This window comes from Aricia agestis, chromosome 11 (assembly GCF_905147365.1).
Source record: "Aricia agestis chromosome 11, ilAriAges1.1, whole genome shotgun sequence".
Classification (NCBI taxonomy): domain Eukaryota; kingdom Metazoa; phylum Arthropoda; class Insecta; order Lepidoptera; family Lycaenidae; genus Aricia; species Aricia agestis.
The window spans coordinates 13,325,060-13,350,590 of NC_056416.1; the positions used below are offsets into that span (position 1 = coordinate 13,325,060).

Below are 25,531 nucleotides of genomic sequence, written 5' to 3' on the forward strand. Positions count from 1 at the left end.
AAAGGCCAATAATAACGACCAATCACAAAAATCTACAAAAGATTACCCATAGTTTACATATTTTCTTCGACCATGATAAAAAAATCTTACGACAAGGTCGCCAACATTCGAAAAACGCTCAGTGTTGCAAGGTAATTCTATATTTACCATGCTAATTGCCGAGGAAAACTCGGCTTGTTTTCCCCCGCAGTCATTATACGACGCGCGATACGTTATCACCTTCTGAAATTCAGTGTAACGCTACCTTCCGTCGAGTGTAGTTGTGACCATGGCGTCGAATAATCTAGAAGTGGGCATGCGGTGTATAAAGTACATGCTGTTGTGTGTGACGGCGATTTTCGTGGTGAGTTATCTGATAAGGACAACAATGCTTGTGAAATATTTGCACGGTTATAGAAATATTTCCAATATATCAAAATAAGTACTTATATGGAAGGTATTATGTTGAAATTGAAGATTGTAATTTTTATATTATAATGTGTTGGTTTCTTTGTTTTTCTTTAAAATGATGTACGTTTTACACGGAATAAAAACATTTTAAGGTAAACGTTTACGTGGAATTGCTTATCTTTCTACGTCTTTTGCACCTGTTCGAAACATGAAATAGTGTTATTTACTGAACCTACATAATATACAAGACTTGTAAGTAGTTTATTTAGTGCTGTAGCGGTAATTGAAAATACATTATAATTTCGTGGCTACGTAGCTCGTAGAGGCTCTACGAAATTTTGTTTTGGGATTTGGTTTGATGATGAGGTTGATAATGATGATGATGAAGATGATGATAAAGATGATGTGAAATTATCAACTAGACCCAGTAGATGGCGCTACAGGAACCAACAGTCGTTAGTCTCACGTATAAAGTTTCATGCACTTTGTTTTGAGACAAATTGACAAGGCTGAGACGCAATTAAATCTCTGTGAAGCAAATATGTTCTTTAACACAAAGTAAATAAGGTATACAATGATGTGGCTCTCCTTAATAACTATTGTCTACCTTTTCTTATCTATTGACTTGTTCGTGTTCCTTCGCTAATGATATGAATGAGTCAAAATAATTTCATAAATGATTCACAAAATTCTAGTTTTCCCTGAATCAATAATATTATTCAAGTTCTAGAAACATTTTTATTTTCTGTCATCAGCAGATAACAGAATAGTACTTTTGTATGCTCATTTAATTTGAAGAACTATGAAGAATTATACTTATATACTTTCATAGAAATCGGATCGAACAAACTTACCAAGAATTTGCTTGTAACAATTTCACGCCCGCTATCAGATAAGAGAAATGTTTAACAATTCATATTCTTAAATCTTCTGAATTTCGTCTCTGAGAGCCTCAGAACAATGGATTATACGTCAATGTAACCATTAAATAACATGAGAACCGGTTTTGTGTAGAAATTATTATTTAATTAGATTTTAATGAAATCAAAAGGCCAGAGAATATTAGTCATTGTCTGGAAATCCAAGAAATAAGAGTTTCATCCGCATTTATAATTAAATTTATTTATGTTAATATGATTAGGACAGCAAAAATTAAATTTAAATATTAATATGCATTAACATGCCTAATCTATATTTAAAGAGAACTCTATAACAGGGTTCACCAATTAGTTTCGCTCGGGGTCCATTTTAAGAAATAAAATGACCTTCACAGTCCGCACATAAAAAATAAACAATGTAATTACAAATGTATTTAGTTACATATCAATGAGAAAAATGTCAGTTTTTTGTTGCTTGTTTGGAGTAAAATTCATGCAAGCTATCGACATTAAATCCTGGAGATCAGTAAGTCGAGGGTTTACAGACCACGAGGAAAGACATATAGGCTACCTACTTTTTTGCGGGAAAATGTGCGCTTCCCGCAAATTTCCTTATTTATACTGGTGGAGCTTTGTTTTTACTCCGTGGGGCGGAGCCGCGCGAAAGGTGTAGTGTCGAAATAAAAAATCGGCCAAGTGCGAGTCGGACTCGCGCACGAAGGGTTCCGTACTGTTAAAGAGCAAACATAGACCAAAAATTGTGTTTAACCCTTAATTTTTTATTTTACTTTAATATTATTCTTAAATATTGAAGTAGACATATAAGTAATTAAGGCATTTGTAAAAATATCAAGTGCCTACCTGTTGCTATTATTGATATCGACCAAAAAAGGCCAAAAAAATCACGTTTGTTGTATCAGTTGTATGGGAGCCCTCTTTAAATATTAATTTTATTTTGTTTTTAGTATTTCTTGTTATAGCGGCAACAGATATGTACACAATCTGTGGAAATTTCAGAACTCTAGCTATAGCGGTTCTTGAGATACAGCCTGGAGACAGACAGATGGACAGTCAGACGGACAGACAGCCATCGAAGTCTCATGAATAGGATCCCGGTTTTTACCCTTTAGGTATGGAACCCTAAAAATCAACTACCTACCTACATTTTGGGGGGATCATGTCCCCCCCTCTCTTTTCCTAAGACGGCGCCTGGTCTTTAAAAGTATATTAAACGCTAGAACATTAGTTAAATAATGCAAGGCGTTTGGATCGATAGCGCGACCGCAGCGCCCGAGGTCAAGGCTGCCGGACCCGCCTGAACCATTGCATATGCATATTTACAGCATATGCATTATGCATATACATTTTCACCATATGCATATTATGAGGGAGAATTATGTTTAGGCACGAGTGACTTGAAGTATCAGACACTGTAGTACTTGTACTATTATCTATTCTGTGACTGTAGTCTAAACTACTCTATACCTACCATAGACAAGAATCACAAAAACTTAATTAATAATTCATCTTTTGTATGAAATGTTTACACCTTGGCTTTTTTTTTTTATGAAATAAGGGGGCAAACGAGCAAACGGGTCACCTGATGGAAAGCAACTTCCGTCGCCCATGGACACTCGCAGCATCAGAAGAGCTGCAAGTGCGTTGCCGGCCTTTTAAGAGGGAATAGGGTAATAGGGGAGGGTAGGGAAGGGAAGGGAAGGGAATAGTTGAGGGTAGGGAAGGGAATAGGGTAGGGGTTAGGGGATTGGGCCTCCGGTAAACTCACTCACTCGGCGAAACACAGCGCAAGCGCTGTTTCACGCCGGTTTTCTGTGAGAACGTAGTATTTATCCGTTCGCGCCGGCCCATTCGTGCCGAAGCATGGCTCTCCCACGTATAAACACGGCTTACAAGTTATTACTGTTTTTATGGCTATGGCAAAGGCTGGCTGTTTTTCTTAGGGAAGCCCTAGCTAGTATGTATATTGTATAGGGATTTGTATGACGATCTATTGAAATGTAATAGATGGATAAAAGGAAAGCTCATACGAAACAATATTGTATAATATTAAATATAGTCTTTATCTACAGGGTGTAATAAAAATAAGTGATAATACTTTAGGATGTGTACGTGTTCCTTGTAGAGAGTTCACTGTGAAAGTAGCAGCACCGAAAGACCAAATTTTTTTTTCACTTTTGTATGGGGAAACTCGTGACGCTCGGGCCCTTGCCCATACAAAAGTGAAAAAAAATTTTCGTCTTTCAGCGCTGCTACTTTCACAGTGAACTCTCTACAAGGAACACGTACACACCCTAAAGTATTATCACTTATTTTTGTTACACACTGTATATACCGTAGCTCTCAGCAGTGTCGAAGGCTGACCCTTCTTCGTAACTTTTGCTTGGTAGGATTTGGATGATGATCTCCGAAATGTAAAAGAAAAGGACCCGAAAGGAATGGATAGAAAATCCACGCCATTTTGGGTGTTTTAAATGTCTGACGGACTTAGGGACGTTTAATTTTCTGTTAATTCAATGTACATTTTTACATAAACATACTTTTCTTCATAAACTCTTCATTAAATTAAAGTTAAGTAATAATTAAATGTGATACGGCCGTAGAAGAGTATGGAGGACATTACCTCAACAAATCTAGACTTTGTTTACGCGCGTTACAATAATTACACCATGTTAATTGGTTTCACCGACCTTCAGACTTCAGTTAGAGATAACGTATCGCTGCTAAATGGTTTGTACTTTTTGAATTATTTGTGTAGAGGAGAAGCCTTAAAATTTTGTACTGCCTAAGATTACATCCGTACTAATATTATAAATGCGAAAGTGTGTCTGTCTGTTTGTTGGCTCGTCACGAATCACGCCCAAACCGTTGAACTGTTTGGTATGATACTTTGAGTTGAGGGAAAGTTGAATAAATTTTATTCCGGAAAAATGTACGGTTTCCGCCAAGCGCGGGCCGAAGGGGGAGGAGGGTCACAGGGGACATGATCCCCCCACCAAATCTAAGGTCAAATTGAAAAATCTCAAAATCTTGCCAAATAATAAAAGGAAATTTTTGCCAATAAATTTTTAGTACGGTATAGTGAGTGACCCCCTCCAACAGGCTGCGACCGCGCCTGGTTTCCGCGCGGTAAACAAATTTTCCGTTTTTTCTCCGTTGCGGGCATGGGCGTACCCAGGTTCTGGGCCAGGGGGGGGGGGGGGGCAAATTACCCAGGTTCTGAGCCAGGGGGGGGGGGGGGGGGGGCAAATCAGATTTTTTTATAAGCTAGGTGTTTATAAAGAATAAAAAATTAATAATTAGGGTTCCGTAGCCAAATGGCAAAACGTCATGTCTGTCTGTCTGTCCGACCGTATGTCACAGCCACTTTTGTCCGAAATTATAAAGCTATACTATTGAAACTTGGTAAGTAGATGTAGTCTGTGAACCGCATTAAGATTTTGATACAAAAATGGAAAAATTATTAAAAATTTTAGGGGTCCCCATAGGTACAAGTTACAACTGAATCAAAAAAAAAAATTTTCGTCCAAGCTATCATATTGAGGTTTCTAATATCATTTTTTTCTAACCTGAATAGTTGGCGAGAGAGACTCTTCCAAAGTGGTAAAATGTGTGTCACCCCCCCTCTAATTTCTAAAGTAGGGGCATGATAAGTCTAAAAAAAATATATGATGTACATAACTATAAAAACTACCAACGAAAATTGGTTTGAACGAGATCTAGCAAGTAGTTTTTCTTTTATACGTCATAAATGGTTAACCTTAAATTAACTTTCATTAAATCAACTGAAACATAAAAATAAATCAAAAACCTTTTAATTTCATAAAAAATAAACCTTATTGTTGCTGCGGAACCCTTCATGGGCGAGTCCAACTCGCACTTGGCCGGTTTTTTTTTAGTTGTAAAAATATAGTAAGTATTGCAAACAAATGACAAAAATTCGTTTTCTTAATTTTTAATTTTTATTGATATAATATACTTAGTACATGATCAACATGATCCAGGGGGGGGCAGTGCCCTCCCCCTGCCCCCCTCGGTACGCCCATGGTTGCGGGTGTCATTTAGTATTCGATAATAGAGAATTAAAGATTAAAACATCTACATAATATAAGTCTTTAATAGCTTCATAAACAATAAACATTAGCAGTAAAATAATAAGTAATATCTGACTCATAAGAGAATATTGGTGCATTAGTAGTTAATTATTACACATTTTACATAATCTATAAAATATTTTCTAAAAAACTATTAGAGCTAAGAATTCGAGCGCCATTAGTTATAAATAGATCAGCTAATTATATTACGAAATAGGTCATTGCCACGTATAATTAGTAGGCCACAAATAGTAGCATGTACTCGTATTTTCATATTTTTTATCTGAGTATGTGTTATATTTTTCAAGTGTGCAGTGTTCTACAATAACTAGAGTCTTTTAAACCAGCGGTCTTTTTCTCAAAATTTTTGGCGGCGGAACCCTTTTAGAAAGTTATATTTTTGACGGACCCCTAAAAGATAATGAATTGTCTTCATGCTGATGAGATGACGTTTCTAAAAACAATTTATATATCGCTTTGTGGAGCCCCTCTAAGGCTATTGCGGAGCAAAGCCTTTGAGATTTTGATAATAGCTGGTGTAGACAATAGACTGTGACGTAGCGTTCCAGAGTAGTACATAACTAGATATTATCCGCAAAATTCGTTAAAATTGAGATAAAAGATTAAATGGGTTAAAACTTTAAAAGGTTAAAATTGGTGTAGGTGATATAGAAAAACTAGCTGTTGCCCGCGACTTCATCCGCGTGGACTTTAGTTTATAGGTTCCCTTACATCGATTGAGTCGTTTACGCGCAAATCAGAAAAGTATATTGTGTGGGAACCGCACATTTTTCCGGGACAAAAAGCATTCCTTGTCCCAGATTCAAATTAGTATCTCCAATCTCCATGCCAAATTTCATCAAAATAGATTAAATAGTTTAGGCGAGAATCATAAAAGTTTATTGTGCGGGAACCGTACATTTTCCGGGACAAAATTAGTATTCCTTGTCCTTTCCCGAGACTCAAAGTATTACAAACATCAAATAGATTGAATAGTTTAGGCGATAATCATAAAAGTTTATTGTGCGGGAACCGTACATTTTCCGGGACAAAATGTATCCTATTTTCTTTTTCGGGACTCGAAGTATCTTTATACCAAATTTCAGCAAAATGGGTCCAGCCGTTTACGCGTGATGTCGTGAGTCATGACCACGCGAAATATAACGTTCCGCGCAGCTTCGCCCGCGCAAATTACATATTTCACAGACAAATTAGTCCACAAAGAATAGATCCTTCACGTGGTCTACTTCTTATCTGTGCCAAATAACAGAAAAATTGCTCCAGTAGTTCGTGAGATAAGCCCTTTAAAATAATTTTCCCCATTTTTCCACATTTTCCTCTATTTCTTCGCTCCTTTTAATCGTAGCGTGATAAAATATAGCCTGTAGCCTTTCTCGATAAATGGGCTATCTAACATTGAAAGAATTTTTCAAATCAGACCAGTAGTTCCTGAGATTAGTTCCTGAGATTAGCGCGTTCAAATAAGCCCTTTCAAATAAGCCCTTTCAAATTATTTCCCCCATTTTTCTCTATTTCTTCGCTCCCATAAGTCTTAGCATGATAAAATATAGCCTATAGCCTTTCTCGATAAATGGGCTATCTAACATTAAAATAATTTTTCAAATCAGACCAGTAGTTCCTGAGATTAGCACGTTCAAATAAGACCTTTCAAATAATTTCCCCCCGTTTTTTCCACACTTTCCTCTATTTCTTCGCTCCTATTAGTATTAGCGTGATAAAATATAGCCTATAGCCTTCCGCGATAAATGGGCTATCTAACACTCAAATAATTTTTCAAATCGGACCAGTAGTTCCTGAGATTAGCGCGTTCAAACAAACAAACTCTTCCGCTTTATAATATTAGTATAGATTTATTATATGACGAGCTTTTGCCAGCGGCTTCGCTCGCGTTGAGAAGTATTATTATATACAAACTTTCATCCCCTATTTTAACCCCTTGGAGGTGGAATTGATCAAAATCCTTTCTTAGCGGATGCCTACGTCATAATATCTACCTGCATGCCAAATTTTAGCCCGATCGGCTAGTGGTTTGGGCTGTGCGTTGATAGATCACCATGTCAGTCACCTTTGAGATCTATATATATAGATATTTCGATAAAACTGAAAAGTGGTATAAAATATTTTCCTGACGGACCTTCCCCTACACAAAATCACAAAACATAACCTTCGTTTTGGCGCAATCGGGTAAATATTGAAGGTTATTTATGAGTAAACGCTGTATGTTAGCATTATGGACATCGCTGATAGCGGGCGAGTGGACCGATCGATTAGATACACGCTTGTGTATAGCGATAACAATAAAATTGTACATAATATCATGATCATGTTGACGTCCCTACTAAGTATCTTATCTAGTACTTTTATCGAAAATCTAGTACTTTCATAGAAAAAATATCTAGTACTTACCTACTTTTATAGAAAACTCAAAGCTTATTGAGTTTTCTATAAAAGTAGGCGATTCTTTCACAGAAGACGTAATAAATCGATTTGCCGAAGACCCTCGAAAATTGCTTTGCCCTTTGCTAAAAGTAAAATAAACTACATTTCCACCAAATATATATTTTACAGAATTTTGTTAACAATCACCTGGCAGGTGACGTAAGTGAATTAAATATTTTAGTGTAGGCCGAATTTTAGTGTAAATATTTAGTTTCCTTATTCAGAGGTAGGTAAATATACATAATGTTATATACATAACAATAGGGATGATGACAAGGTCAAAGATTAGCGAATTTTGTTAATAAAATAAAGAAATCACGTTAAAAAATAAGTGCTCCCAAAATTTCAGTTCGATAGCATTTGTATTTTTTTTGTTATGCGCCTTCAAAGTTGGATAATCAAGTCGATTTTTTTTTCAATTAAATTTCTTAATATTTGTATACCATTCGATAACTTATGCAATTAAAAGTTACTTTTGTTAAGAAACTACTTTCATAAACGCAATATTTAATATACCTATCGAACAAAGTTCTCTCCCGATGCGTACAAACTACGAAAGAGTGACGTCAGTCTTTCGAAGCATTTTGTATGGAGCGTGTCGGGCAGGTCTATTTTATGAGATGTTTGAATTGTCAAATCTTGGTGAATTTTTAAGCTATCAGAGTAATTCTTTCAGCGATGTTTCTATTTTTAAGGGCCTTTCAATTACCAATATGAAAAAAAAATAGTCATCATGCCTATTAGCGTCAACGTATTACAGTACATATTTTGTAAAACCGGTTACCGTATTGCTAAAACTAATGAAGCTGTACCTTTTGAATTATGTCTATGTAAGGCGAGACCATGCGAGAGAGTGCCTTCGGCCGCTCCACTCGGTGACCAATTTGAGTGGCCGAGAGCACTGTTTTGCCACTGTTATGCCACTACTCGGTAGATGTACTACTACTCGGTAGAACTCTGGAATGAACTGTCACCAGCAGTATTTCCAGACCGATACGACCTGCAAACCTTCAAGAAAAGAGCGTATTCCCTCTTAAAAGGCCGGCAACGCACCTGCAGCTCTTCTGATGTTACGAGTGTCCATGGGCGACGGTAGTTGCTTACCATCAGGTGACCCGTTTCCTCGCTTGCCCCCCTTATTTAATAAAAAAAAAGATGTAATCAAGCCCTATTAGCACTGGGTGCATCTACGGTATGGTTCATTTTAAGTATTAAAAGTAGTGTAAAGTTAAGTTAGATAATTTATACAAAAATGTCCATAATATTATGATACATTTTATTGCGACATGTATTTTTAAAGGCTCAAAAAAGTATCTTAAATTATGTAGGACTTACAACACGCGAGGCACTAACGACTCATTTGCTATAACATTATCTTTTAGTTTTTTTATTATAATTTACATTGTAAAGTTTCATGAGTCATGAATCATGATAAGATACTATTAGGTATCAGCCATTTTGTTTTAAAAATAATTTTAAAGTCATAGATTGTTTTTTAGTCTCTACTATTTAAATTCCATATTTTAGCACCAGAGAATAATGGCATTTCTAGCAGAAATCTTAAGCGATTGCTTTAAGTTCGATACAATATCCGGTAGGAACGGCAAAACAAGTAAGCTAAAATCTTTTTCACAAGCAGCTCTTACATTTAACTTAAGTTACAAAGGAACCATTACCCACTTTGATCCTTATTAAGTTAAAACCAGGGTCACAATAAATTACCTGCCATAATTATTATAGAACTTTGCTTGAAAAGAAATTAAAACACAAACCAAAAAGTAGTGACTTTCTTGTGTGTATAAAACCCAATGATAATACCCCCAGAATTACAATCTGTCGTTTAATGATCGAAATTGATTCATAATAGGCAGTTGGCGGACCTACGTAATTTGGTCGGCTTATGTCAGACAGCTTTCACATGGCACGGCGACCGTGCGGTGACCGTGTGTCACCCGTGTCCCACAATCGAGATCTGTCGGCTGGGTTTGACACGCCACTTACGTAGGTAGCTAATATGTAGCTGATAGTACTATCAGAGAAGTTGATTCCTATGCAAATCGGGGACCTAAGTAGTTTGGTCGCGTTACGTCAAACTTAGCTGACAGATCACAATTAACATAGAATTGACATATTCGACTAAATAACGTTGGTCTGTCAATTGCATAGGAATCAACTTCCTCGATGGTACATCAAGACCGTCTCATATATTTTAAAGTATGACTTACTAACTTCCAGCTGACGTCAGCGCTGATCATCTCGGTGGGCACGACGATCTACGCGATCTACTACGATGTGTCGTTCTTCCTGGACGACCAGCTGTTCTCGCCGGCGACCTTCATCATCGTCATCGGAGTCACCATGCTGTTCGTGTCGCTGTTCGGCTGCATCGGGGCCCTGAAGGAGAGCACCTGCCTTGTCAATATTGTGAGTATTGGCGTCGTTTTTTTTTTTTAAAGTAAAAATGCGTAGCTGGGATTTTAATTTAAATCGTCATCGTCGAAGCGTCTAGTGTTTTCTAAATGTAAAGAGTTTTCTATCTAAGTATGTATTTAGAATTCTTGGTATTCCGGTCATAGCGATTTATTTATTTGTTACTGATAACAGAAATCGCGACAAATGATTCAGTTTTGATAACATTACTTGTCGTATGTAGGTACTAGGTACATAAGAAGTGCAGTCGCTAAAATCGACATCCGGCGGCCAATGATAGTAACATATTTTCATGCTGATTTTCCAATATCCTGAAGGATTATTACTCGAGCTTCTGTATTTTTAAATCACGGACCGTGGATCTATTCGTTGTTATGGAGATGAGGAATTCATAGTAGCCTCTAATGTAAAGTCCGTAACGAAAATGAACCTAACACATCGTCGAACGTCGTTTCAGTTCTGTAGACTTCGACACGGTGTTGTGCGTGCGACTAGACTTATGCGTGTGGACTAGCTATTGCTGCATAGCTTTACCGCTGCAATCCCCGAGTGCCACATGTACTGTACTTAAATTTTTTTTCAGTTCGCAGTAATCCTCAGCCTGGTGTTCGTGTTGGAGCTAACGGCGGCCATAGTGGCGTACAGCCTGCGCGCGCAGGTTTCCGACATGCTGGACAGCAAGCTACGTGACAGCCTGCCCTACTACTACACCAACAGTGAAGTCACTGACGGCTTCGACTTCATACAGAGCAGGGTACGTCTCAGCCACTTATTAGATTACAATCCTCTAAAGCAGAGGTTCCCTAACTCCTTTGTTTCGTAAATCGTAGCCCACTTTTAAGGTGTTGGTACTGCGGACCTCCTGTAGCCCAGACACGATGTAGTTCAGACACGATGACATTGGCTGCCTATATTCATTAGGAGAAGGTCAAGTCGGGTCACCTAAGACATTTTTATAGACCCCCGTTAACAACTGATGACCTGATGAAATGATGGTGCCTCATTATTTCCAGTTGAACTGCTGCGGCGTGGACGGCTACGAGGACTGGGATAACGTGCCCACCGCCAGCCCCGGCATCAGCGTTAACAACATCACAGTGCCGTATTCCTGCTGCGCGCAGGCCATGTCCACCGCTGACGATGGAGTAGAGTTGGACCAGTGCGTGAAGCTGTACGCCAACGGCTGCCTGCCCCGCATCACGTATCTGATATACCAGAGCGCGGGGCTGCTGGGCGCTGGAGCCATGACCATCGCGTTTATTCAGGTAATGACAACAGTTAGGTAAGAACCCAGTACGCCAACGGCTGCCTGCCCCGCATCACGTATCTGATATACCAGAGCGCGGGGCTGCTGGTCGCTGGAGCCATGACCATCGCGTTTATTCAGGTAATGACAACAGTTAGGTAAGAACCCGACTCGCGCGTAGGATTCGTGCAAAACAGTTAAAAAATTGTTTTACAAGTTAAATACGAAACGAATTCCATATTTTATTAAATATCGCCGTGCGACGAAGTTGAAAAGAATTCAAACTATAGTTGTTTTTCTCATTGGGAGGATTAGATAATTTTATTATGCTCTTATTTGGGTTTAAATGCGATTTTATCAATTTAAAACAAACAGTAAAGTGTAATACCGTCCAAGTTAATTTTTAATGTAACAGCATTCTAAACTAGAAACTGAAGTTTATCTTTAGTTCTTATCAACATTTCTAATTAGTTCCAAGTTTTCTATACACTGGATGGTTACAGCTATATACTAATTTATCCGTTCTTCTTCAGCATTTCTTATCCTATTTCCTATTAATTTTTCCAGATAATCGGCATAGTGTTCTCCTTCTCGCTGGCCAGCTCCATCCGCAAGGCTAAGTCGGAGCGCGAACGCCGCCGCTGGGAGATTCAGGAGCGTATGATTAACGCCTACACCTCCCTGAACCCCGATAATGAGAAGAACGCACCTGTAGTCTACGTTCCGTTCCACGGACAGACTGTAGCTTAGACTAGTATGAGAGCTTCAGATAAAGCGAAAACCGCGCTGATCTATCCTTAAACGTTGCGGTTTAGTGCTTTAAAAACCGTTTTAACCCACTAACCTCCATTATACAAGTACGCTGGACCTATGATACCCTTTGAAATGACAGTTATTTTTTGTGCCTATTTGAAGCGGAATCAGCGCCCCCAATGCGGGGGAAGAGAACTAAATCTGACGTAAAAATGACGTTTGAAAGTCGCCATATTGGCGCTGATAGCAGTAGTGAGGGTACTTGGAACTAATACTAGTGATGACAACCAATAACGATTAAGCGGCCATTTGCAAGTTACGTCAGATTTAGTTCTCTTACCGCATTGGGGACGCTGATTCCGCTTCAAATAGGCACAAAAAGCAGTTGGGTATCATAAGCTTTGATCATAAGTCCAGCGTACTTATATAATGGAGGTCAGTGGATTTAACCGCACAAAACTTATAACAAACGCGTTGTAACAAGTTTTGTGCGGTTTAAACGGTTTTAATGCGGTTCCCGTTGTGTCTGAACCGGGACTAAATAATATAGAAGAATTAAGATAAAAGAAAAAAAAATAAAGAAAATGAAATTAAGCAGAGATGAACGAAATCTACAGGCAAAACGTTAAAAATTTATTTTACCGAGAACGTTATTTGTGTGACAGTGATTCTAAATCCGTTGGCTTAACTTATCGTCTGAGGTAAAATAAGTCTCTATAGAGGTATCTATCATGACCTATGTCTGTGGTCTCAACCGTGGTCTGAACAATGCAATCTAAACGCTGTAGACTTCAAGTTTTTCACTCAATCAACGTAAACGTGTACTGACCAGAAGAACTTAAAAATGGTGAAACGAAATTTTATTTTTAGTTTGCTTTATTATCTATTAAGATATTTCACTTTCATACTGTTTCACAAAACCACTAAGTCTATCATGATCATTCTACTTCTGGTTAGATTTGAAATTTAAAAGTTTTAGTACTTAGAAATCGCTTATACCCTTTTGATACCAAATATAGAAAGTTAAAAAAGTAGTCATTGGTATAATTAATAATTATTAGTCATTTTCAGTATTAATTATAATGTTGTGTATTATTATCGAGAAATTAAAAGCGTTGCTATCTAAAATCTAGTACATTCCATATCAAAGTTTTATTATTAAGATTAACACACGATAAAATAAGGACATATTTTAAGAATTATAAAGTTAAGGCAAAGTGTCTTATATAGTTTATATCACGTTACATTATATATTTTTAATAATTAATGTATATTTTATTCTTGAATCAAGTGTTTTTAAATAAAATGTTTAAAAAATGTGGTTGTTTATTTTTATTTTCCAGTTAAGGAAAAATTTATATTTAAGTCCAATCTTGGATTAATTCAAATATCTACGACATGTAAGAATCAGACAATACCGTATAAAGAATAAACACCCATTTAAATTAAACTTAAGAATTTATGGATTTATTGATACAAAACTGTATTTGGTAAAATAAAATAAACAAACCCTGTATGCTTTCTGTACAGTTAATTAACATTGTAAATATAATATGGTTTGAGAAATATAAATGTCGATTAATATATAATATAATCGACGAAGACTCGACAAAGAAACATCGATATTATAAATACTAGAGCTACAGTTTTACATAAAACATTGTCCGCTTTCTTATTTCGTCAGACAATAATTTAGGACAACATATAAACAACATTTGGCCACCTAATATGCATACACAACATTAAGGAATCTCTTAATCCATGCCACGCCTTATCAGTAGAGCCACGTTATCAGACTGATAGCACTTATCAATCCACACGATTATTAATAAAACAATATTGGATCGACAATGAGCTAACGGGTTGGGTTTACATGAGGTTTTAGTCGTGATATAGTTATTGCTTTAGTGTAGAGGTTCCCAAACTTATTTTGTCTACTGCCCACTTAAAGAACAAATTATGTTTTAGCGCCCCCTTTGTTTCAATTTAAAATGCAACCAGATGAAAAAACGGCCCCATTTTTGGAACGAAGTTCCTTATCGCGCGTTCGGCGTAAATCTGAAGGCTAAATCAGAACGATATTTGACCTTGATTTGACCTCAACACTTTTTTATTAGTACCTGCATAGTAGAGGGCGCTGATAGTATTCCTGTGCGTCAACTAGATGGCGTTTTTTTTAAATATTTTTTTCGAGTGTACACAGTTTATATGTATAGTTTTTTGAACATAAGAAATAACTTCGTTCCATTCGGGTATCCCTTGACACCTCTCAAATTTTTTTCTGGGTCCCACACCTTTAGACCTTCAGCGCCCACAGGGGGGCGTTATCGCCAACTTTGGGAAAAGCTGCTCTAGGGCTAGATTTATTTGCGTCCGACTGAACTCGTAGTTTGGCGGCTACAGCGTGAGATCATAAGCCCGGCCGCACATTGTCCGAAATTTCTGATCAGAAACAGTTGAACGTCCGCGCAGTCTCTTACATTTTGTACTGAGCCGAGTGAGTTCGAACTCGCCGGAAGGATATTTCGGATAGTGTGCGGGGTGGCGATCCGGCGAAATTCAACTGTTTCTGATCAGAATTCGGAAAATGTGCGGCCGGGCTAAGAATGTAATTTAATATACAGTGCTAACGAAGTGATAATGCGAATAGAAATTTTCGTAATTCTTCGGCAACGATCTATTTCCCGAGCGTCGGAAGACGTCGCTGCAAGCGCTGTTTTAAACTTAACTTTAAGAAAAACAGAGCTTTGCAGCGCCGTAGAGGCGCCTGACATTGCTTGGACGGTTACCATGGTAACGCCGCGATGGCTTCCCGGTGAGTTCGCGACAACGGACAGCCACCGGCTATATAATATTTACTTCTATTTCCTTTGAACAAGGTGCAAAATGCAAGTTTCATAGATTCGGGTGTTTTCGTGAGTACGACAATTAGCGAAGATTTCCATGCGCATTATTAATTTGGGAGTACTGTACGTAGCTATTTATATAAGTCGTTGCATACTATAGCTTGCAATCTCACGGTGTGGCGACCGAACAGCTCGTTCGCGCGAATGTATATAAATCCAGCTTAAGTATCGTGATTGTCTCTAACATTAATCCAAAGAACAAGAGAGACAATTACAGATTTAAGTTATCTATAATGATCTCTCCGGGGGAGGCTCCCGAACGAAGCGCGCATCACGTCGCCGAAAGAGACTTTACGTGAATCGTGATAAAGTGTAGTGTGATTATGTGTGTTAATGTATAAAATATATATAAGGATAAAACTGTTCGGCGTACATCTGTTGCGCGTTGTCTGATTGCCATAACACAAGTTTTTACTTAGCATGGGATTAGACGACGTGATGTACGCTACCTAGCTTTTATACTATTGTATATTATTGTATGCTTAATAAAGAATTTGAATTTGAATGTTATAATTAATGATCAATGATCACTGATCACAAATGACACTCAAATCTCCTTTAAAAAGTAGTTGTGCGTCTACGTAGACCCCGCGTAGACCCTCTACGTAGCGCTACGGGATAAATATTCCCTATGTTTTTTGTACGTCCGCGTCCCTATGATATTAATTTATGCATAAGTATGATGCTATTTTATAAAATATATATTCAGCAACACAATTATTATAGTAAAAGGTTTAACGTGTTTACGTATTTAGAAGTATCGATTCTACGAATAATAATAGTTTTTATTATTCGTAGTAACGATTGAAATAAATCGATTTTACGACAGCATAGCTTTTAAAAAAGTATATAAATTAAACATATTAATGCACTTAAACCTCACTACGAAAATGTTACGTGGTCAGACCAGAAGATTTTTTTCAGAAATCTTAATGATTTCCCAATAAATTAAGATCAGATTAGCAAATTAGACGCGATAATAGATAATAATTAAATAAACATTTGGTTTCTTTTTAGTCAGACAAAATCCTGCACGCCTCATGAGAAATTGAAGGATGAAAGAAAGAAGGAGTATAGTATAGTAAGTATACTGTATAACAATGAATACATTATACACGTACTTTCTTGTATTTATTCTTCCTACAAGAGGAATGCCCATACAATATAGATAAAGCAAACAAATAATTGCAACGGTGATTAGAAATGGATAATGAAACTTATTGTTATACGTAGCGTCATAATATAATAGTATAAAGTAGGCTACATTCTTAGACCTCTCGAATCAGCGCACGCGCACTTAAACGTGATTTCAAACAACTTGAAGTAACAAACGACGCAGTACTCGCTCAACGAAGACTTCAAAGCACGCGCGTTGTAGTCTGTATTGTGCGAGTAATTTCAAGGATAAGCCTGAGTTATTCTACTGTTTAAGAATACTGTGGCAGCGTCATAGCACACACGTTATCAGATACGAGCGGGGAAATTGCCTTCAGAGGACAACAATATATCGTGCTGATACAATGTCGGTGCCAAACACTAACAAAATGAAGTTTTTGAAGACGGAATTGGAGTACAATATGAAGTCCATACGATTTCTATTGTTGACCATCACGGCTATGTTTATTGTGAGTACAGATTTTTAAATTTTGTGGCTTAATAGTTAGGGTTTAATGGAGAGGCGTAGCAACCGCCGTGTCTGCCGTATCAATTATACGAGGCCCCTGAGTTATTTTACACCTTTTTTTTTGTTTATAAGAAATTTTTACCCTTTTCCAAGAGCCTTCAAACAAAATATTAGTATACGAGGACTCAAGGCACGCTACGCTTCAGTAGACCTACTACGAAACCGTTTTGAGACTCAAAACAATCGGACGAGAATACCGCGTCCTGCTCTAACAACGTCATTCCACTTTGTTAGAGTAGGATGCGGCATTCTCGTTAGATTGTTTGAGTCTCAAACCCGTTTCGTGGTACGGGCCCTGGTTTGATGCAACATTCATAAATTGCTGCAATTCTGCATGGCTTGCGCGATGTGTTGCATACTGCTGTTAGCAGTGGATTCTCACTGCAAATATTCAATGCAATTAACCAACTATACTGCTTTTTATTAACGAAGGTTTTTCATTTTGGCATTGGTAGTGATAAATCACTTTCAAGTACTCAATTTGTAAACTATTGTAGCGCACTGGCTATTATGGAAATGTATTTTCTCTAAAGTTAAGTGTGTACACCTACTTGTCTTTGTTGTAGGTACATATCTCTAAAAGTTGATAATACTATCTCAATAGCTTGCTTATTTAGAGACACATTATATCCACTGCATAATTTTTTCAAGATTTTCGAAATCTTATTTATAAGATATTCTAATTAAATAAGATGATTATTGTAGATCACTTTAAAATAAATAACAAAATACCACTCGGTAGATTAATTACTATTGTAAAACACTTGTTTACTGAGTACAATCACGTTGTCAATGATCTTAGTCATGCAAAACACTCCACACTCCATTCAGAATTATCTTTCCTCTAACTGCCTCTTATGCTAACAACGTAAAGATCACTCTTAATGAAATTCTGAAGTAAAATAACACCAAACGAACTTTTAAATTGCGAAATAACTTCGTTTGTTATCTTTAACAACCATGACATTGCATTCGAAATTTCGAATCCTTGTAAATCACTAAAAAGGCGAGCACTTGCTTAAGAGGATACACCAGGGGCGAGAGAAATTGAAAATAGGTATTTGAAAATGTATTGCTGTCACACAAATCTCAAGTCGCCCACCGCAGAGCGCGATAGAGATAACACAACAAAAGTTCTAATAAAAGAACAGAAAATCTTCGATTCGTTGTCCGGCCGCTGATTCCTTCTCCAAAACTTAACCGATTTAAGTACTTTTTTCATTAAAAATTAAAGCAGCTCAAGAGCTGTGTTCCTATGTTTTACTTTTTTGTATATTTTAGCCAGTTTTGTTTTCTGGGTGTTTGAACACAGAGGAAAATCTGGCCATTTTTTTGGGTTTTTGGACGTTTTTATCTTTTTTAATAATAAAATTATGAAAAAAAAGAAAACATAGGGACATGCTAATAGTGGCCATAGATATTGAGAAAAAAATCATAACTCTACCGGCATTATCCAGGGAGGAAACAGGGGACAACGTTTGTATGGAAAAACAGCGGTGTGGACTCCTCTTAAGGGCCGGGACACAAAAACACGACGCGACGTCGTGTCGTGGGAATCTACGACGCACGTCGTAAAAAACTACGACACGATATCGTACGACGTCGCGTCGTAGAAACTCATCAGTCATCATTGAATTTCTACGTGATTTTCTACGACGCGACGTCATACGATGTCGTGTCGTAGTTTTTTACGACACGCGTCGTAGATTCCCACGACACGACGTCACGTCGTGGTATCGTGTTTTTGTGTGCCGGCCCTAAGGCAGACTATTACTATGTGATTAATATCCAAAGACGTGAAAATGCGTGTCTCAAGTGAGCGCTCGCCCTTATTTGCAACTTTGATCGAGATGTGTTTCGCTGGAATGATAAACATATCCACACAAAAAACTGGCGTAGCCTTATATGACGATAGTTTTAGGTCAAAACAAGTGGTGGACTGAGGAGGGATTATCCGTGTAAGCATACATGGATAATCCCTCCTCAGCTAAAAAAAACAAACGTCTTTTTTCAGGTAATCGCAGGGCTGATGATAGTTTTAGGTTTCTCCGTGTACGGCCATTTCCACAACTTCTCCTTTTTCTTCGAGAGCGCTAAGAGTGGCCGGTTCTTTACGCCTTCAGTGCTCAGTATTATTCTGGGCATGGTGCTTCTTATCGTCACACTGGTAGGATTCTTCGGCAGTTTGAAGCAGAGCACATGCATGGTTAATTTGGTAAGTACCTATTGGTTTAGTCTTAGATGAATGATTGGTCTCGCGCGTGCGGTCGAGCGCGCGCGCGAGACCAATCATTTATCTAAGGGTTTAGTATTTTTTTCTATTAATATCAATCGGTAACAAAACTGAATAAATATATGCATATTAACAGGAACTATGAAACTATAGACGTTTATGTATAGCTGCAGGTATTGTTTTACTCTTACAATGGATTTGGAAGTAAATTACAATATTTGAAAACATTACGTAGACATTTCTATAGGTACTAACTTTTATTTCCGTACTCTTTCTTACTCATGGGTACTCATACCATAGACGAAATGCTCATACTTACAAAAATATTTAATACGCTTCAGACTTTAACTTTTAATATAACTTAGGATTCTTCTTGAAAATTCTGTATTAGTTTAACCAGAAGATGAATAATTTGTTTAAACTGCATTAAAACTACACAAACGGTTAAAATATCTAAGCGAATGCCGAATATACGTTGTCTACATTTCACTACAAATAAAGTCCCTACCCATTTTCCAGTACGCATTCCTGTTAAGCATCATCCTGCTGCTGAAGTTGATCGTGGTGATCCTGGCGTTTGCGCTGGACGCCCAGACGCTGTACAGCTACGTGTCGGTTCCCGTGTGGGACTACACCACCGACCCCGAGATACAGGCCGAAATTGACCAGCTGCAGCGCTGTGTGAGTAAACTGAGTATAGATAGAGATGATGATGAAGATAGATGAGGATAAAGCAGTTAAAAAGGGTTCACGTTGGTCGTTGGCACCAATATATTGAAGACTTCGGGAAAAGAGCGTCATGCCTGATAGTCTTCCCATCGCTTTTTAATTGGCGGTTAACGCCGCCTGTTAACCTGTCAATACCATGATGATACGCAAATGCGTTGTTGGATGATGGTATAGTATGGTATTATAATGATGGTATATATGATTTTCATTTTATTTTGAAAGCACGAACGCGTGGCTTTGTGATACAGTGATAGTTTTTTAAGGTAGGGAAAAGACCATGGCTCTTTTTACAAAACGAACTAGTCATTTATCGTAATTAAAATATTATATTTACAAACAACCCTGGATTTATAAATAGGCTGTATAGGCCGCGGCCTTGGGGCGACAGGTTTCGTAAATGGGGCGGGGGGCATAAAGTGGCCCACACTCATAAAAAATATAAATCGGGCACTGTACAAAGTTCACGTAATGCGAATACAACTAGATTCGAGCCATGACCCTTGCTAAAATTTGAACTAAACAAACGTTTTCAGTTGAGCTGCTGCGGCAGCGACTCCTACTTGGACTACGTGGGCATGGAGTTCACAGCCAACCAGTCCACGGTGGTCGTATCCACCCAGGTGGACGGTGACCACGTGACGGTGGTCGTCCCGGAATCCTGCTGCATGACCGTCGGCGAGGTGTACTGTAATAAGATGAGAGCCGTGGGCTGCAAGTCTGCGGTTATTTCGCTGGTGGTGCAAAACGCGAGTGTTATCGGCGTGCTGGGAGTGTCGGTGATGTTTATCCAGGTGTGGTAGTCAATGTTATTTAGTCGTGGCTTAAATGTTCTATTTTTAAGCTATAGTGAAATTTATCACTTATTATATAGGTAGAAAAAAACACGTATGGTTTTACTATGTGTTCCTGAGAGAGGTATATTTAATAGTTTTTATCCAGAAAAAAATACGGGTTTGAACATTCAGACAACATCTTGGGCATTACTATCATTTAATTCTAGTATAGGTCTAATTTTTTTTCACAATCGTTTTATAGAAAACCTCTAACATCCGTTATATTTTTGATCCTCATCTCTTCTAGTTTTTCTAAGAGCCCTTATTTATCTTTCAGTTGCTCGGCATCATATTCGCTCTGCTGCTGGCGCGTTGCATCAGGAAACTAAAGAGTCAACGCGGGTTAATGGCGTGGACTATCAAGGAACAGATGGTGATGGCGCGGGAAGCCGCCAAGGCCAAGACGCCAGACGACAAAGTCTACATCGCGCCGACTGAATCTAGCACTGCATAACTCTGGTGCTATTAGGTGGAGCTACATTAGGCGCAACTATAATGCTGTGTAGAGATGCGGCACGACTCACGAGGTGACCAAACATTCTTTGAAAATTGAATGTATGCTGTACAGTGTACTACGGCAGAAAACTATGCGACAACTCTCCAATATTAGAATATGAAGTGTCGCGTCGCCGCAGCAGTGTAGTTACGCCTAGTGCGGTCTCACTTTAATTGGTGTCTTTAAAGGTTTACAATAATATACAGTACTTTTCAACAAGACCGCCTGAATCAGGTGCACGCACACTTAAGCGTGATTTCAGATAACTTCCGATGCACTAAACTCGTCTCTGTAGTGACTGGTGAGCGAGTTTGAATTCAAGGACACATCACACAACTAGAGCTCGACAAGGCTTTAAATGAACGTGGCGAAAAAAGGGACTAACGCCGCCATCATACAAAAACCCGCCCTGCCCACGTTCATTTAAAGCCTTGTAGCACTTTATGTAACGATACGGCATACAGTTATTAAATGTATTAATATAGTCAAAACCGTAGGATAAGACACGGCATATCATAGTGTTCAATAAACCCTCAACTTGAAGTTTTGGGCCTCGTCTAGCGATTTTCACTATATCAGACAGCAGAACTGTTTTTGCCTTACAACCAAATTCAGAATTTAGCGGATTTAGGTATAATTAATGCTGTCCTTGTTATTATGATACTAATAGACAATATCGGGCTGCGTTTTTGGATGGCTCTAATTTTTCAGCATTTCATTATTTGTTCAGTATTCATACTCAGATGTAATTATTTAAATATATAGTCTATCTGTGTATCCCAAAAAATAATGTAAGTTATTAAATATTATGTTACATAAAAAAGACCATATAAAAATTAAAAATGTATTTTAAAGTATAAAAAGTGAGCAGTGAACTTAGTTTCAGTAAGGGTTTTCAATAAAATGATAATAAAATACTATAACATTTGTTTTATTCTTACTTAATTAATTTTAAAATGGTTTACTATTAACGAAAACAGTTTTCCTAATACACATTTTGAAGATAGAGACAGAACGAGAAGAAATGCTCATTTGCAAGTTTCCGATCAGTGAGTGAATATAGCTGTTTTCATACATCATTACTTTGTTGCTTAGCCTTTCGAACTATTGAATTTTACAATGTCACATGTAAAAGGTTAGCATTTTCTTCAATAGTTTTCTGGTGTTTAATTGTAGTGAAATTTAAGCAATATTACTAGATATTGGTTTTGATATCACAAATACACAACTTAAGTTCACGGAATGTACCAAAATTTCGAATCAAACGAACCGTGGGCAGTTGTTTCACGAGATTTAAGAAACAGTAATAGGGTCCTAACAACACTATTTGTACAAACACCTAGCATATATAGCAAAGTTAGTGTTGCACGCTTCCATAGCCATTATAATATCAAAATATTCTAAATTTAAAATTTCCATGTCTGCATACACTCAAAACAGGCTTTATAAAATGTACCAATTCAAGTGGTTCGTCACTGACATCAAAATTGTTTAATTTAACTAGAGAATGTAAACATAGCATTAACATTATTGGCTAACCTCAGCGCTTTTTGCATTCCCGAGTAAATTCTTTATGCAATGCCTTATAGATGAGTTGGCAAATTATTCTATGGACTAATCTCTACTTCCTTATACCTTTCATAGTGATTCCAGAATTGTTTACCTCTATTCCTTATCTCCAATCCTATGTCCTCATGAGCACCATTATTCATATAAGGTGGTGTAAACTCTCTGTATGCTATACAGACTCTTCTTGCCATGATATCTTCTCGTAGAACACAGTGTTCCCAGTGATACCTCGGTTCTCCGTACAGCACCATAAGTGAGCGCCTGTAAGTTATTTAAAAGAAAGTATTAATTTTTATTCTCACCTAAATAATACATATTTTATGTGAACTTAACATATTTCAAGCAATTTAAACATATATTAGCAGAAAACTTGCTATGCTACTATACTATAAGTTGGTAAGAGAAATATTTTTTTCAGTCTTGAGTGCAGTGCCAATAATTATTGTAGCAGTTATATTTAGTACTTTAACCCGTCAAGCCCCATAAGCTCACCGGTGAGCGAGACACAATAGAATAACAATAGATTTCCAAGAATCCACGATAGAAGGATTAAAGGTTTATTTATAACACAATCTGAATATTAAATATAAAATAAATAAAAAACATGAGTAAATTTGATTACCTGGGCATTGGCAGCCTAACAATCACATCCATGTCCTTAGCCGGCTTACACACATCTAACATGCTACAGCCGTTTGTAACCAAGTCACTGTTAATACTGCCATCACTCATAACAACTGGTGGATACTCCTCAGCACAGTATAGGTTAAATTTTTTACTATCACCTTTGTACGGAGTCATAGTAAGGACAGAGTCTGATAAACAGTTGACCGTCACTATTCTCTCTCCCCATATCCAACAATCATCAATATGAGGATCAATCGACGCGCCTTTGTCCGGATCATACTCCAAGGAACATTGTTCGATAACTTCATACCCTTCTAAAAGAGGTACCGAAAGAAATCTATCCTGCAAATATTTAGAAAATGCCGGGAAACCATCGAACTTGCCTGGAACAATTTTCTTTTTCTTAAAGTTTGTTTTGGGTCCGAAATTTTGTTTCCTGCGGCCACTCTGTGATATATCCCAGGGTACTTCATCGATGTTTTTCATTAACTCATTTTCCTCGTCTTTTGATATAAAGTCCAATTGAATATAAACACCTGAGTATTCTATGGGTGTGCCTTGATGGTTAGGATGGTCTTTATAGAGGTTGATATCCCATCCAGGCCAGGCTTTGTTGCACAAAGGGCAGTAAACATAACCCTTTTCTTTATCTAAGTTTATTGCCGGTTTCAGGGCACTTGCACCGTACTGTGTCTCGCATATGAGACACGTTCTGCATCCTTTACAACCACAGGGGCGCGGTTTCATCGTGGTGAAACACAAAACGTAAACTTTTATAAATTATGAAATAAATTAGGTTAGGAACTTTTTCTATTCTTCTACTTCTTTACGAACAATGTTAAATGTCATTTGTCAATTGTCAATGTCGTGCGAAGCGTGTGTCAAATGCGTTCCTAAGCTCTAAGCAGTATACAGGCCTACAATAAAGAATAAACCAAGCTATAATATATTGTTTTTTTATATAGCTAACTATAGAGGTCAACATCCTATATTATATAGCTAACGTCTACGTACTTTGGAGATGTCATAACTCATAATATGCCCTTTAGTCATAATATTCAGAGTACTGGCACTGGCACAGGAGTTTCGTTTCGAACACCACAAACTATAACACCACGAACACCACACATATTTTAGTACGGTATATATTGTCACAGGCTGATGTAATGTAAAACGGCGTATTATACAAATACGCCGTTTTACATTACGGCTAGCCGTTATGAACAGCGTAATATACAATCCGCGTATGTATGCGACATATACATAGGGATGTGCAAAGCGCAAAACATCGGTATTTTTGGGTTTAATCTTGATTTTGGTTAAAAATGAAAGGCTTAAAATAATTAGTAATTTTATTGGAACTAGATAAATATGATTATAATATAATAATAGGTATAATGAGTTAAATTTTCACTTAAATCTATAATAATAATAATAATAATAATAATAATGTTGCACTTATAATTGTTTGTACTTAATATACTTAACCAAATTTAAAATGACTCTGCGACCCATTAAAGTGATATTAAATAACAGTGATTTCATAAATGTATGATCAATGTGATTGAATTCCTGAAACTTATTAAGTAGGTATATTAATATTATTTTAGAATACTTATGTCCACATAGATAACAATTAACGACGTAACATTCACCCGTATAAAATAACTAATAAATCAATTAATACAAACATAATATTTTAACTATCTTTTAGGCAGTAAGTAATAATAATATCTAAATAATATTTTCCTTCGAACTTAATTATTTATGTGTGGAAATGTCACATGTAACTTACAACATACATTATTAATTAATAATTAGTATAACTTTACCATCTACAAAGTATAAAAGATTTGTGGTAGTGTTGTAAAAATATTTACCTATTACATTATATTAGAGCTAACTACCGTGTCTCATGTAAGTAAATATTTTTCTTTCAAAAGTCATTTTTATTCACCGTCGTGAAATCAATTCAAAATCGTGCTTTAAGTGAATATTATAACATTACCAACTTTAAGCCATAATTGTAGGGAAGCATTTCATTACAAATTACAATCTATCTATCTATACAATACTTTTCTCATTTCCAATAATATCGCCACATAATAAAAATGGATTTTTTTATAATATTTCTGTTCTAAACAAATGCAAACATCAACTTTTACGAGAATAGGTAAGTGAGTAG

General features: G+C 37.1%; 3 protein-coding genes across 3 annotated transcripts; 2 read left to right on the top strand and 1 right to left on the bottom strand.

Annotated features, from left to right (window-relative positions):
* The first annotated feature begins 177 nt into the window (after positions 1-177).
* Positions 178-12,266, top strand: LOC121732049 (CD63 antigen-like). The gene is made up of 5 exons (XM_042121813.1): positions 178-343; positions 10,076-10,264; positions 10,854-11,024; positions 11,284-11,535; positions 12,084-12,266. Exons 1-5 carry the CDS (start codon positions 269-271, stop codon positions 12,264-12,266), a joined length of 870 nt encoding a protein of 289 aa, XP_041977747.1. The 5' UTR covers positions 178-268.
* Positions 12,267-16,626: 4,360 nt separating this feature from the next.
* On the top strand, positions 16,627-21,384 carry LOC121732048 (CD63 antigen-like). Its single transcript, XM_042121812.1, has 5 exons — positions 16,627-16,800; positions 18,874-19,074; positions 19,612-19,773; positions 20,355-20,612; positions 20,932-21,384. The coding sequence occupies exons 1-5, from the start codon at positions 16,696-16,698 to the stop codon at positions 21,106-21,108; spliced, it is 903 nt and encodes a 300-aa protein (XP_041977746.1). The 5' UTR covers positions 16,627-16,695; the 3' UTR covers positions 21,109-21,384.
* An 857-nt stretch (positions 21,385-22,241) lies between these two features.
* Positions 22,242-24,151, bottom strand: LOC121732047 (alpha-ketoglutarate-dependent dioxygenase alkB homolog 4). The gene is made up of 2 exons (XM_042121811.1): positions 23,342-24,151; positions 22,242-22,980 (listed from the first exon to the last, which is right to left on the bottom strand). Exons 1-2 carry the CDS (start codon positions 24,091-24,093, stop codon positions 22,758-22,760), a joined length of 975 nt encoding a protein of 324 aa, XP_041977745.1. The 5' UTR covers positions 24,094-24,151; the 3' UTR covers positions 22,242-22,757.
* Positions 24,152-25,531: the final 1,380 nt, after the last annotated feature.

What these genes read in the sequence shown, in the direction of transcription:
- LOC121732047 (XM_042121811.1), bottom strand. Translation starts at nt 24,093, where the DNA reads ATGAAACCGCGCCCCTGTGGTTGTAAAGGATGCAGAACGTGTCTCATA. An exon ending in GTTAGGCTGCCAATGCCCAG is followed by an intron (nt 22,981 to 23,341) that starts GTAATCAAATTT and finishes AATAACTTACAG; the next exon opens with GCGCTCACTTATGGTGCTGT.
- LOC121732048 (XM_042121812.1), top strand. Translation starts at nt 16,696, where the DNA reads ATGTCGGTGCCAAACACTAACAAAATGAAGTTTTTGAAGACGGAATTG. An exon ending in CCATCACGGCTATGTTTATT is followed by an intron (nt 16,801 to 18,873) that starts GTGAGTACAGAT and finishes GTCTTTTTTCAG; the next exon opens with GTAATCGCAGGGCTGATGAT. An exon ending in TTGACCAGCTGCAGCGCTGT is followed by an intron (nt 19,774 to 20,354) that starts GTGAGTAAACTG and finishes AAACGTTTTCAG; the next exon opens with TTGAGCTGCTGCGGCAGCGA.
- LOC121732049 (XM_042121813.1), top strand. Translation starts at nt 269, where the DNA reads ATGGCGTCGAATAATCTAGAAGTGGGCATGCGGTGTATAAAGTACATG. An exon ending in GCACCTGCCTTGTCAATATT is followed by an intron (nt 10,265 to 10,853) that starts GTGAGTATTGGC and finishes ATTTTTTTTCAG; the next exon opens with TTCGCAGTAATCCTCAGCCT. An exon ending in TCGACTTCATACAGAGCAGG is followed by an intron (nt 11,025 to 11,283) that starts GTACGTCTCAGC and finishes CATTATTTCCAG; the next exon opens with TTGAACTGCTGCGGCGTGGA.